The sequence below is a fragment of the Primulina eburnea genome, chromosome 15 (assembly GCF_022965805.1).
Source record: "Primulina eburnea isolate SZY01 chromosome 15, ASM2296580v1, whole genome shotgun sequence".
NCBI classification, from domain to species: Eukaryota; Viridiplantae; Streptophyta; class Magnoliopsida; order Lamiales; family Gesneriaceae; genus Primulina; species Primulina eburnea.
The window spans coordinates 21,762,409-21,777,198 of record NC_133115.1 but is presented as its reverse complement, the minus strand read 5'-3'; the positions used below and the strand labels follow the sequence as shown (position 1 = coordinate 21,777,198).

Genomic DNA, 14,790 nt, shown 5'->3' with positions numbered 1-14,790 from the left:
TTCCTATTTATTTTCCAGTAATCTTTGTCAAAAAAAATAAGAAGAAAATTCCATCTCAATCTTTATAAATAAAGGGTAAGACGTCGTTTTCATTTATCTTATAGAAAATACAAATTACAAACTAATTGGATACCAACTCCGAACATCTGTAGATTACTGAATCATTGTATTAAGCTAATATAAGTCACAGTCAAGCTAATAAACAACTAAATGTTTTTAAGATTGTACAACTGTGCCCAAAGGCAACCAATATTTGATGTTTTGCCATAATTGAGACAGCTCTTGCGTGTATTCCTTCAAAACATGCAAGAACCCCAAAAAGTTTAAGTTTGAAAATCAAGAATGCCAAAATAAATATGCAAAGAGAGAAAAACCCCGCATGGACTAAAGCAATCTCCCAGATCATGATTAACAAAATTCAGCAATATGCTGCTTGCTGCATTATGTTTCTATACCCTGCACTTGAGGAATAAACTGAAGAGATACATCTTGTTCAATCAAATAAATATTAGAATTTTGTACATTGAGTTCGCATACCTGGCACAGTCCAAGTTATTAGCCAAATAAGATCTCAAATCTACAAAACACTTCTTCTCCAAAGACATTTCAGCAAAGGCACCAGAATCTGAATCGGGCAACAATTTTTGAAGGACTTGAAAGACCAATATCTGCCAGAAAACATATGGGGAACCACAAAAATCATATATAAATAACAAGATGAATAAAATGCCAACATTTCTCATCAGCATGACTGACCTGAGTAAATCCACGTAAAGTGTGATGGTGTGAGGTCAACAAGGGAATTATAGGAGGAAGTAATTCATCTAGATGTCCGTATTTTGTCTCTTTGTTTGCATGAAGAATTATATTGGCTGCTATGAATACATATGACGATAAAGCCTGCATCCATCAAGTGCATTAACTTACATTAAAACATATACTACTTAAAAATACTACTAAATTTTTTTTTCCCAACTCAATTCATGTCTTAAATCTACTAGACCAGTTCCTAAACCAATAATTCCAGACCCCGTATGGCCCCCAAACCCTTGCTGAAAGTTGCTGGAAAAATCTGCAAGTTACCACTCGAAAACCTAGACGCCACCTTCCATATTTTTTTATCCTAGCCTACAACCGACGGGACCAGTCACACACCAGCCCCTCCTAGCCCACCTTAGGACCCTACTGGACCTACCTGACTCATGGCCACAGCCCCATGCAAGCCCCACGATGCACACGCTCGCTAATAGATAAATCATGCACTAAAGAGGGAATAGGGTTAGGGTTTGCCAGGGTAGGTTTTAAATAGATAACACATGCACTAATGGGCTTAATCAAATTTATAAAATTATTAAAAGGGATAATGAGCCCATTAAGCTTTAGAGTAAACCCAACAAGCCAACAAATGCTCTCGAAAATTATTCGTTTAGGTACGTTTTATAAAATATTGCTCGAACCCTCAAAAAGTCATACGAATCGTTAAAATTTGCGTACCGGTTAAAAATATAGTCCATCGGATAAAAATACTCAGCCAAGGCCCATTCTCAAAAATCATATTTAAAACACCTCCTATAAAATAATTATTCAATAAAAATATTTTTCCTGAATATTCCCGGTCTCCGTTCCTCGATCGAGCGCAAAATGCAACTTAAACCTTAATGCATGAAACTTTAAAAAAATCGTGAAATAAATCCTAACCATGCAATGATTATGCATTAAATGCATAGAATCATTAAATACATAATTTAAAATAAAACCGTAAATTGCATTCATTCAGGTTACATCGTTTAAATTTCTTGGACCTTACATACATAGTTCTGGTCGAAAATTACAATGTTTCTATGATGCAATTTTATTCACAAAATTCAGAAAAAGATTTGTATTACTTCACATATGCCTGATAAAAATTAAGTTTGTGACGAGATTCATCATGTATCAAACACAAACATAACAGACTACAACAAAACAATTTTATATAATGCATAACTGATGCAGCACAAATTTAATATTATTTTATTATTTTCCAGAATTATAAGTTGTTTACATAAATTAGAATTCTGTTTATGTTAGTATTGTATTATATTAGGACTCTGCTATTTACATTAGGGCTCTTGGTATCCAAAATTGGCTTAGGACTACTATTCTCTTAATATTATAATTACATTAGGACTACAACTTCTACTCTATCTAAGCATCCACTGTTTCAAAAAAATTGATAACAATCATAATAATATTTTTTTCAAAATAATACTACTTTTTCTTTCAATTGAGACTTTTACTTGTTTCATTTGAAACATCTTTATTGCTACACCAAAATTGGCATCAGTTACAGAATTTCACCTGGACACAATGACTAGGGAAGGATCTAGTAGGAAATGACCTTCGACGACACACAACGGCTCAATAGCATCAAAGAATTAATTCGCAAACTCATGCGATGATAGCCGTATTGATTGCAGGTGAGGCATGATGAGTGGAGACCACTAGATTTAGCAGAGGATAAGTGGACAACAATTAGTGACAAGGCTACAGCGAGGTAATTGGTTGCCAACAGAACTCTGAGCATGCAGATATAGATTTGCTAAACACAAGGTGACACTCGGGAATCCAAACATCTTTTGAAGTTGTTTACCTTGTACTCTGTAGTATACCGAGATCTTAAGTATGGCAAGCCAGTCCTATCTAATTTTACACTACTCAAAATATGCCTAGGAATATTTTTACATCAAAAAATTGAAATGATTTGGCCAAATGTGATTCCCATGCAAGTTCATCTCCGGTTTGATTTCATTATCGGTATGTGTGATAATACAAGGATGAGAATCAGGAGATGATATGAAAGAATTATATCCATATCCTAGCTTGTCGTAAAATTGATAGTAGCTTGTGAATCAAATTTTTTTTTTTTGGATCAGAAACTATCATTTATTATTATAAAATAATTTAGGTTACATAACATGGATGAGCAATCCACAAATGAACTCAAGAAATACAATCTAGACACTCTTCAATAGCGAATAAAACATCAATCCCTAGCTAGGTCGGATAAATGGAAATGATGATACATTGGTACGATCAGCGCCCATCTCGCTACTGTTAATCTGGTTTTCTCCCATAAATCCTCCCATCTTCCATGTCGTTGAAAATTCTATTATTTCGCTCTGTCCATATCGACCAAAATATATAGTTAATAATAATGCACCAGAAACTCCCGAGGCACTTGCCATTGAGATATCCGTGCTCCATAACAAACAAATCTCTCGAAAGTTGTTGAAAAGTCCACTAGGAAGAATGACGAACCACTCCTCCGATCGCATGGTCGCATGGATCCCCTATAGAACTACCATCAAGTTTTTTTTATTTGATAGGAAACTATTTTTATTAAATTCAATAAAGATTACATAATATGTACGGATGAGTATTTCGCAACATAGTTACAAGACTGCTAACATAAGGAACACTTCAAAAAGAGCAACATACTAAAATCAAGACCATACAAATTTCCAATCCCTAACAAAATCCGAAACACTTAAATGGTTGAATTGGTCCAAGTTGATCATCCAAGATGCAACCCTAAATTTTATTTTCTCCCAAACTTGTTCGATAGACTCCGACGCATCCATAAAAATTCTGCTATTCCTTTCCAACCAAATTGACCAAAACATGCAATGAACTATCATAGACCAGAATTTTCTGAATTTGTTCGCGAATGGACATCCCGAATCGACATGAAATAAGTCTTTAGCTTGCCTTGGAACAGCCCATTGAATTCCCAGTTCTTCTAACACTTTGAACCAAAGACCTCTCGCAAAGGAGCAATGCAGAAGTAAATGATCTTGATTCTCTTCATGATTTCGGCATAAGCAACACCACTGCGGTCTCAAAACACAGTCCCTCCACCTTCGCTACAGTGATGCGCATGCAGGCAACTTACCCAAGGCCAAGATCCACGAGAAAATCCTAATCTTTTGAGGGACATTAATTTTCCAAATGTTATTAAAATAACTGAATGAAGGGAAATTAGAAGTAGTGAAGAAGGAATCATAAAAAGATCTAACCGTGAACAACCCTGAAGCATCCCCCAACCACACTCTATAATCCTCAAGACCCGGCTGCAATCTAACACTCTCTGGAACTCTTAACAAATCAGTGAACTCGAGTAACTCTCCGTCAGTAAGATTTCTCCTGAATCTTACATCCCAAGTAAAAGAAAAACTACCCCCATTACTAACGACTTCCACAAAATGACTGATAGGTTTATTGGTATTATAAGAAATACGAAACAAAGACGGGAAACGGATTGAAAACGAAGGTATGGACAGGTGGCTGGAGCCAATGGACTATGAAAGTTCTAAGCACACCCGGAGACAAATTTGAAAAACCAAAATATCCAGCAACTCCATATATTTATGCCGATGAGTGGATCTAATGAGACCACTAGGATAAGTTAGTCGAACAAAGGATAAAATTTGATAGAGAACTCATTCAAGTGTAACCTTAATTTGTATACGCTTTATTTCATTTCTTGTAGAGCATAAAAACCAAAGTTTCAGGAAATGCATGGATTATGGAAGTGTAAAGAAATTGTCTATTATATCCTTCTCTTCCAAGCACTCAAAAAAATGTATTTATCAATTGTTTATGGAATAGATACCCCAACAATCAAAATAAAGAAAGAACAAATGTGGCGAGCAATAAGACCATAAAAAAATATGCGATCAAGAATGACATGAACATAGAAAACCAGGGGGCCTAGGCAGGTGAAAAAATGGAGCTAGTGGTATTCCTTTCTCACCAAATTCCAAGCTTGCTTAGAAGAAAGTAGAACATTTGTACCAAGCGACGGAATGAGCGAACTTGAGAATCCTGTGCTATAGGAATTTGAGCAATTTCGATCAAGCACAAATGCCTCAAGACCATCGAAAATAATGGCATATTCCCCACCTAGTATGGTCAAACAAGAAGCCAAAGGCAAATCATGGTACCAAATATCACGCCAAAAGGAGATATAATTACCAACTCCAATCCTCCACTAGATGCAGTTTTCAACTTGAGCTTCTTGTTCTTCCTTGTATATATGTGCTTGAACAACCGTTTATCTGATCTCTCCCTTCTTTCCGAAAGGGCAAACTCAAGTGTTGTAGGTTCAAGACTAGCAAAAGATTCTCCCTAACCTCTTGAAATAAAAAATCTCTTACATCGAGATATAGTTTATCTTCTTCTTTACGACCAATCTTCCCTTGAAGAGCAACTAAAGATACATCACCAGACAAAAAAGACTCAAGTTCGTAGAAATGAACAACCACAGATGCTAGCATTCTTTGCAGGAGAATTATAGCATCTATAGCTTTCCGGAGAGTTGGAATAACCAAGAAAGACACATGCATTTAAGATCACAGCGTTAATCTTGTCCCTTCGGTGTGAATGAACATGAATACAACCGAAATCTTGTGACAAAGAGTTGAGGTAGAAAGCATGAAGTGCAAAACGTGGATAACATATAAAAGGAATGAGGAAATACGTAAACATTAATTTTCTTCCTCTCAATCAAAAACATATTATACATCTATGAAATAAGGGAAGACAACATATCACATCTCCTGAATACCGTAACAATAAAAAATATATATATGTTAAATCGGCAGCCTATAATTGGCCAATTAACGGCTACAGCGAAACAATAATATTTTACAATAATCTACAGAATTCAATAGTAAATGATACAAAGAGGTTCGAGTTTGATAAAAAATAGCAGACAACATCAGCCCAGAAACATTTTGGAACACGCAAAGTAAGCATAAAAGCTTGTGCACTTCAAGATTCATTTATAGAACAGCTATGGTGTTGAGTAATCTTGCTAATATAAAGGAGAGTCAGGAGATTGTTAGAAAAACAAGGTGCACATAATGCAAGGGACATGGATAGTACGGGAAGAGATGGGTCCTTTCAAACCCCAGAATAGGAATATGAGGCTTGTTGTCAACCGAACAGAGATAACAGTTGAAGGCATTAGATTGTGGAGCATAGAGGGATTTCTAGCCACAAGGGTGTTAGGGGTAACAGAAAGAAAGGCCGAGCCAGATTACCTTTTTGAAGAGAGAAGCAAAAAAATTTCTATGGAGAGGGAGTGGTAGATGGGGTATATATTTCTTGCTTTTTTGTTTAGCTTGTACCGTTCGGATAGCATGTTTATATTAGCAAACACTGACCGTGTGTTTGGGGCTATTGCAGTGAGTGCAAAGGCGAAATAAGAAACTAGTTAAATGAGAAAGGAGTTCTCGCCGTGTATGATATTTGTGGATAGCCATTTCACTAGCCTCAGAACGATCTAATCCTATGATAACATGCATTTGTGCTTCTTGACGGACCTATGAATATGCTCCTCTAGATTTAGTAAGGGAGAGGAAGCTAAAACCCAACCAGTAACCTGATACAGATTGTGATCAAGACCGGTAAGGAATATAAAGACCAAATTTTCATCAGTACATCTCCTCAATTTCTCAATATCCATCGGACACTCCATCTCGTTAGGCTGATAACAATCAAGTTTGAAGAATATCAAGTTCAATTCATTGTAATATTCTGCAAGAGGGTGGCCCGCTTAGTGTGATTGGAATGATATCTTCAAGAATATCGAGCTCAAGTAATTGTAAAATTGATGGTTAGATTAAACCATGACTTTGAAGAACTAGAGAATCATACAAATTTTGGTAATGAGCTTCTTCACAAGAACCAAAGCTATCATAGATGTGGTGCACAGCAAATATACAAGCACTAGGTTTCCATTTTGAAGCCTTTGTAATGCCTCTATGTCATCAAACGGACGTAGAAAAATATTTTGTGACAAAACTAGATATATATAATCGCATCGATCTCGCATTAATGTGGTGCAATGATACCCCAAGAACAAAATTTGTTGACATCAATTGCTAGTAACAATCTCCATCATTTTAACATATGGGGCTGAGTTAAAATAGAAATATTTTCACAGAAAGCTAAAAAAAATGAAATATTGATACTCCTTACAGTTAAATAAATTAAAGATCCACAGACAATCATTGTAAATAAATTATTCTAAAGGATGAAATCTCAATTTCAACTTATGCGGTAAATAAACTACTAATGCTTCTTATCAAAAAAAAAAAAAACTACTATTGCTACTGCATTAGGAACTAAAGTCTAAGCAAGCCAAAATTAAGGAAGTTTACATTGTTCGTGCAGAGAAGCTATCTAATCAAAATCCAAAGCCAGAAATTTTGGTTTTTGGGCTTCAACCTTTCGTTCAAAAATAAAAAAGATAAATTTCACTAATGTATCCAGGTATCTGGAACACAGACCAGATGAACTAGATTATGAAATATTTGAATCATGATTTTTACTTAGTATAATATTATTGTATTCAAACTCAGTCGGGACTCCAAAAAGAATTTCAAACCTGAAAACTGCTTTTATATTTTTCAAAAAGCCAAGATCAAGAAATTGTTTCTCAAGGTTATAGCTTAGGTATCCAAGCTGGAACACTGTTATGTGATTGTGGATCGGGGGAAGTTTGTCAATTATTTTTCAAACTCATCCTAACACAGAAGATTTTGGGTTAAGACTTAAACTGACAACCTTAGGATGACATTAAAATCGTTGCACTTCTTTAACAACTAGTACATTTGTGTCATAATGGCCTGGATCTGGAGAATTGGCTAAACAAAAGTAAAAAAATAAAAAGAACTCACTAAACAATCAAAAAACATAAATATTTTAAACGCATATTTTTCCCCACCTGAGGCCGCAAATCATAATTCCTAAGCTGAGAAACCAAAAGTTGCCCAACCTATTAAGAGAACAAAGGAGAGCCTCAGAATTGCATAGAAGTTAAATAATTTTAAAACTGAAAACTAGAACTTGAACCAAGAAAATGAGTCAAAATATAAATGAAAAACAAACTGCGATGTCCAAATAACGGATACAAAAAAAATCACCATATCAGACTATTTATATAACAGTCAAAATATTCAATTGTTAACACACACATTCCCACACACTCAATTGATCCTGTGGTCAGGCCGTTAGGGATGTAAACACATTGATTGAGCATGCAAGCCTTTGAGCTAGCTGATAAGGCCAAATCGTACAAATATTTTAGGGATTTAATTTTATAATATTTGCCTTTATCTAGAATTTTTATCCCAAATTATGTGATTATTTGAATTAATAATTTTATATTTGAATAAAAGTGAAAAGTGTTTAAATTAGGAGATAAAATAAATTTACTAGATTTCAAAGGAAATAAAATATTCTTATTCCTTGATGATATTGAATTTTTGGAAAAATCTATGTAAATCTTGACAAATATATTATCTACACTTTCTTTACTTGATATGGGCTTAAAAAGAATTAAAGAGAGGCCCATTGAGGAGAATAAGAGGGCAGAAGCCTACAAGAGAAGGAAGGGGGCTGCGATAACAGAAGCACAGAAGGAGACGGAATAGGAGAACATCGCGGAAGAAGAAAAAAAGGGGAGGAAGAAAGAAGGCAAAACCAGCGAGGAATTCCTCACATGCTACAAATTACAGAGATTCTCTTTCCATTCCTTCTTAATCATGTTTTCTGCATTGAATTTAAACAGTGAATTGCAATTTTATTTTAAGTTTATGGAGTAGATTTTTATAGACTAAGGCCATGATAGGGCTGAGACATATTATTTTTTGATGTTTTGAGTTTAATTCAATTAGATTATTTATTTTATTCGTTGATTGATGTCGTTTATCACGTGTTCTTTTAATCTGGCCAATTAAATAGAATATTTGTTGGTTAATCTAAAACCGGAAGGCGATAGATTAATATTTGCTTCACACATCAATCAACACATGGTTAAATTGACTAGAAATAGTATTCGATTTAAGTGTGCGACTTTAGGTTGAAAAACTGGAATTTCACAGCGATCTAATGCGGTTGAATCTAATTAAATTCAGTTAGGAATAATTGGACAGTTAGATTTAATTAGGTTTATTAATTCGAGGGATCGTTTAATGAATAATTTTGGGAATTCCGTCGTGAATTAAATAATTAATTTATTGAATTTAAATTTGACACGTGGATTATAAGTTTGTCTCGGTACCGTTGTGCGCCTTAGTCGTCTTTAAATAATTTGAATTTTCGTCTAATTTAATAATTTGGATTTTTTTGTTTTAGTTAATTTATTTAAATTGTTTGATTTAGTTTTAATTAATTTATTATCCCTCAATTGACTTTATTAGCCTAAATTAGGAAAAATAATTCATATTCTAGTAATTAAAACATCGATCTCTGTGGGTACGATACCTGGACTCATCTCCAAATACTATTACTTGACTTAGTCCGCTTGCTAGATTTATTCCCAACCGAAATCGTCGGTCAAGTTTTTGGCGCCGTTGACGGGGATTGAATTGTTTAATATTAGAATTTATTATTTTCTTGAGATTAGGTTTTATTTAATTTTGTTGATTTTACGCATATTCGAACGTTTTAAGTTTGTTTCTTATTTTCAGGATTTATCTAGCTGTGCATGAGTCGTGCTAAAGGTGACACAGAATTGGAGCCATTTGATCCAGAGATTGAGAATACCTTTCGAAGGAGACGTAGAGCACAAAGGGAGAAATCCTCAGACTCTGACGTGGAAGAGCAGTTCAAACAAGAGAAGAAGGTTGAAATAGCAGGGACAGAAGCAATGGCCAACGAGGAGGATGAGCGCACTGTCTATGATCTTACTAGACAAACTACTGGAGGTTATGGTTCAAGCATCACTCGCCCTACTGTGGAAGCAAATAATTTTGAGTTGAAGCCATCCATCATTCAAATGATACAATATCAAGTGAGATTTGGAGGATCGCAGACCGAGGATCCTAATGCACATCTGGAGGGATTTCTATCCATCTGTGATACAATCAAATTCAATGGAGTGAGCACAGATGCAATAAGATTGAGAATATTCCCTTTCTCTTTGCATGGTGAAGCAGCATAATGGCTTAGAGATCTACCAGCTGGCTCTATTACTACATGGAATGGTTTGGTGGAAATGTTCATGAATCAATATTTTCCACCCACCAAGCTAGCACAACTGCGTATGGATATATCATCTTTTCGCCAGAAGGATGGGGAGACACTACATACAGCTTGGGGAAGATTTAGAAAGATGTTGAGGAGGTGTCCTCAACATGGTTTCTCTTCATCTGAACAAGTTCAGATTTTCTATAACGGAGTTGATCCTTCCGTGCGTTCCATGCTAGATGCGGCAGCCAATGGTAGCTTATACAGGAAGATTCCACGAGTTGCACTGGAAATAATTTCAAATATGGCAGAAAATAGTGCAGGTTCGCCGGACATTAAATGAGAAAAGAAGGCTGGAGTTCTTGAAATGGATGTCTTGAATGCACTTACTGCTAAGATTGATGGGTTGGCCCATCAATTCTCTCAGCTGCAGTCAAATCAAGCAAATCAGGTCCAAGGAATAGTCATCGAGGAACAACCCATTTTTGATGAAGAAGCAGTGAATTTTGTGGGGAATCAATGGAGACAGCAATCCAATCCATACAGTTCCACATACAATCCAGGATGGAAGAATCACCCTAATTTCTCTCGGAAGAATACGGAGAATTCCCTTAATCCAACACATATTCCTCCACTGCCCATTCCTCAACAAATGAGACAGCAAGGAGTATTGGTACCTACAGCACCTCTAGGATTCAAGCAAGAAGATCAAAAATCATTTTATGAGGATTTTATGATGAAACATGTTGTGGGGATGGAGACGAGACTGCAGAATCATGACGCTATCTTGCGAAGGTTGGATGCTCAAATGGGTCAAATAGCCAATCAATTAGCAAATCGACCCCTTGGAACACTACCAAGTGATACTGAGAAAAATCCGAAAGGAGTGAATGCAGTGAGTACAGTGGTCAAGGCCGAGGAAGAGGAGCCAAAGAGGCAGAATTCTACAGATATGGAGGCAAAGAATGATGGAGGAATGAAACCAAAAATGGAAGATGCTAAGGAACAGAACACTTAGACTACACGGAAGACAGGTAAGAAAGGTAAGGAATTTGATTCTAATGATAATATTGATATCAATACACTTCCTTTTCCTCAAAGAGCAAGGCAACTACAATTGGATCAACAATTTTCGAAATTTCTTGAAGTTTTTAAGAAATTGCACATAAATATTCCTTTTGTAGAGGATTTGGCTCAAATGCCTTCTTATGCTAAATTTTTGAAAGATATTTGGACTAAAAAAAGAAAACTTGTTGATTTTGAAACTGTTAAGCTTTCTGAGAAATGCTCAGCTATTTTGCAAAATAAATTGCCTCCAAAGCTTAAGGATCCAGGTAGTTTCTCCATTCCTTGCACTATAGGTTATTCTAATTTTAACAAAGCATTGTGTGATCTTGGTGCTAGCATAAATCTTATGCCTTTTTCATGCTTTGAGAAATTGGGAATTGGAGAAGTTAAACCAACCACTATTTCCCTTCAACTTGCTGATAGGTCTATTAAATATCCTACCGGAGTTATAGAGGATGTTTTGGTTAAAGTTGATAAATTTATATTTCCAGTTGATTTTGTTGTGCTAGACATGGAGGATGATCGTGAGATCCCCCTTATTTTAGGCCGTCCTTTCTTAGCTACTGGAAGAGCTCTCATAGATGTTCAAAAAGGTGAGTTAGTTTTGAGGTTGAATGATGAGAAGGTAACTTTTAATGTTTTTCGTAGTATGAAATATCCTGGATCTTCTGATTGTTATAGAATAGATGTTATTGATGATATTGTTGAGTGTAGTGTGCAGGATACTTTGATTGAAGACCCACTGGAAAAGCTTTTGGTTAGCCCAAAGTCCACGGAATCCAATAGAGAAGAAGTAGAGGAATGCATGAACTTTTTAGAGGGATCAAAGCCACTGCCAAGATCGGTGAATTCGAAGATTGGGGAGCTTGGACATATTCCAAAATCACTTAAACCTTCAATAGAAGAACCCCCATTCCTCGAACTCAAACCACTCCCTCCTCATTTAAAATATTTATTTTTGAAGGAAGAAAATAAACTGTCAGTAATTGTTTCTTCTTCCTTGACAGGTGATGAGGAAGATAAGCTCTTGAGAGTGCTGAAGGATCACATATGTGCCATTGGATGGAGCATAGCTGACATCAAGGGAATAAATCCATCCATGTGCATGCACAAAATTTTAATGGAGAAGGAGCACTCTCCCACTACTCAACCTCAAAGGAGATTGAACCCAGCTATGCAAGAAGTCGTCAAAAAGGAGGTAATCAAACTCCTTGATGCAGGTATGATCTTTCCTATATCCGATAGCAAGTGGGTAAGTCCTGTGCATGTTGTTCCTAAGAAAGGGGGAATCACTGTTGTTGAAAATGAAAATAACGAATTAATCCCCACTAGAACTGTGACTGGGTGGCGTGTTTGTATTGATTATCGCAAATTGAATGATGCCACAAGGAAGGATCACTTCCCCTTACCTTTTGTTGATCAAATGTTAGAGCGTTTGGCAGGTCATGCTTTCTATTGTTTTTTAGATGGTTATTCTGGATATATGCAAATTCCCATAGACCCCGAAAATCAAGATAAGACCACTTTTACTTGTCCCTATGGTACATTTGCTTATAAAAGAATGCCATTTGGTTTGTGTAATGCTCCTGCTACTTTTCAACGTTGTATGACGTCGATTTTTCATGATATGGTTGAAAAGTATATTGAGGTCTTCATGGATGACTTTTCTGTTTTTGGTTCTTCCTTCGACTCTTGTTTGATTAATTTGTCAAAAGTGCTAAAGAGATGTGAAGAAACGAATCTTGTACTTAACTGGGAGAAATGTCATTTCATGGTAAAGGAAGGAATTGTCCTTGGTCACAAAATTTCTGAAAAAGGTATTGAAGTGGATAGAGCTAAGGTAGAGATCATAGAAAAGCTTCCTCCTCCCACTAATGTCAAAGGAATTCGTGGCTTTATTGGGCATGCAGGTTTTTATAGGCGATTTATCAAGGATTTCTCAAGTATTACTAAGCCTTTAACTAATTTGCTAATGAAAGATGTTCCTTTTGTTTTTTCTGAGGATTGTTTACAAGCTTTTCAGGTATTAAAGCAAAAGTTGACCACAACCCCGATCATTGTTGCACCAGATTGGCATCTACCGTTTGAACTCATGCATGTAATCTATTATGCAAGCATGACACTTTCAGGAGCTCAATTGAACTACTCCACCACAGAAAAAGAGTTGCTGGCTGTTGTTTTTTCTTTGGACAAGTTTCGGCCATACCTTGTAGGGAGTAAAGTGATAGTCCACACGGATCATTCAGCTTTGAAGTATCTCTTAAACAAGAAGGATGCCAAGCCAAGATTGATAAGATGGATCCTTCTACTGCAAGAATTTGACATAGAGATCGTGGATCGCAAGGGGACTGAAAACCAAGTTGCTGATCATCTATCGAGATTGGAAAAGCCCGAGGAAAGTAAGTATGTAATTAGAGATGAATTCCCTGACGAGAAACTTTATGTCATCTCTAATTTACCATGGTATGCTGATTTTGTCAACTATTTATCATGCAAATTTATTCCTTCTCATCTTACATATCAGCAGAAAAAGAAGTTCTTTTCAGATTTAAAATATTATCTTTGGGAAGATCCTCTTTTGTTTAGAATTTGTGCAGATGGCATTATTCGTAGGTGTATTCCAGCGGAAGAGGTAAGTTCTATACTTTCTCATTGCCATAGTGGTCCAACTGGAGGAAATTTTGGGGCAAGTAAAACTGCTACAAAAATCCTTCAAGCTGGATTCTACTGGCCTACACTGTTCAAGGATGCACACACTTATGTTTTGAATTGCAATGAATGCCAACGTGTTGGTAATATTTCAAGGAGACATGAAATGCCATTGAATAATATTTTAGTCTGTGAACTGTTTGATGTGTGGGGAATTGATTTCATGGGGCCATTTCCAGATTCCTTAGGAAATAAGTATATTTTGGTGGCTGTGGATTACGTATCCAAGTGGGTGGAAGCAAGTGCTTGTAAAGCCAATGACTCTAAGGTTGTGATCCAATTTTTAAAGAAAAATATTTTTGCAAGATTTGGCACTCCTAGAGCCATTATTAGCGATGGGGGAAAACACTTTTGTAATCGTTATTTTGAGTCTCTGTTAACTAAGTATGGGGTTACGCACAAGGTGGCAACACCTTATCATCCTCAAACTAGTGGTCAAGTAGAAGTGTCAAATAGGGAGATTAAGAAAATTCTTGAGAAGACCGTTGGATCTTCGAGGAAAGAATGGGCTAGTAAATTGGATGATGTATTATGGGCATATATAACAGCATTTAAAACCCCTATAGGAACTTCCCCTTTTCGTTTGGTCTATGGAAAAGCTTGTCACCTTCCTGTTGAACTAGAGCATAGGGCATTATGGGCTACTAAATTTTTGAACTTTGATGTGCAAGCTACATGTTATCAGCGTCTTCTACAACTCAATGAGCTGGAGGAATTTCGTCTTGATGCATATGAGAATGCGAAAATCTACAAAGAAAAGACAAAGAAGTGGCATGATGCAAGGATTGTGCACAGGGAATTTGAGTCTGGACAAAAAGTTCTTCTTTATAACTCTCGTTTGAAACTCATGCCAGGTAAACTTCGTTCCAAATGGTCCGGGCCTTTTACTGTTGCTGAAGTTTTTCCCTTTGGTGTTGTAGAAATCCGTGGAGATTCTGGAAATCCCTTTAAGGTGAATGGACATCGACTGAAAATTTTTCATGAAGGAATTGT

The 14,790-nt window shown here is 36.1% G+C and overlaps 1 protein-coding gene across 1 annotated transcript in view; it reads right to left on the bottom strand.

Annotated features, from left to right (window-relative positions):
• LOC140813581 (uncharacterized) overlaps positions 1 to 14,790 on the bottom strand; it is a 72,766-nt gene that overhangs the window by 11,461 nt on the left and 46,515 nt on the right. The window contains 3 exon segments of the mRNA XM_073172151.1: positions 538 to 668; positions 757 to 900; positions 7,775 to 7,825. Coding sequence (XP_073028252.1) covers positions 538 to 668; positions 757 to 900; positions 7,775 to 7,825 — 326 coding nt within the window.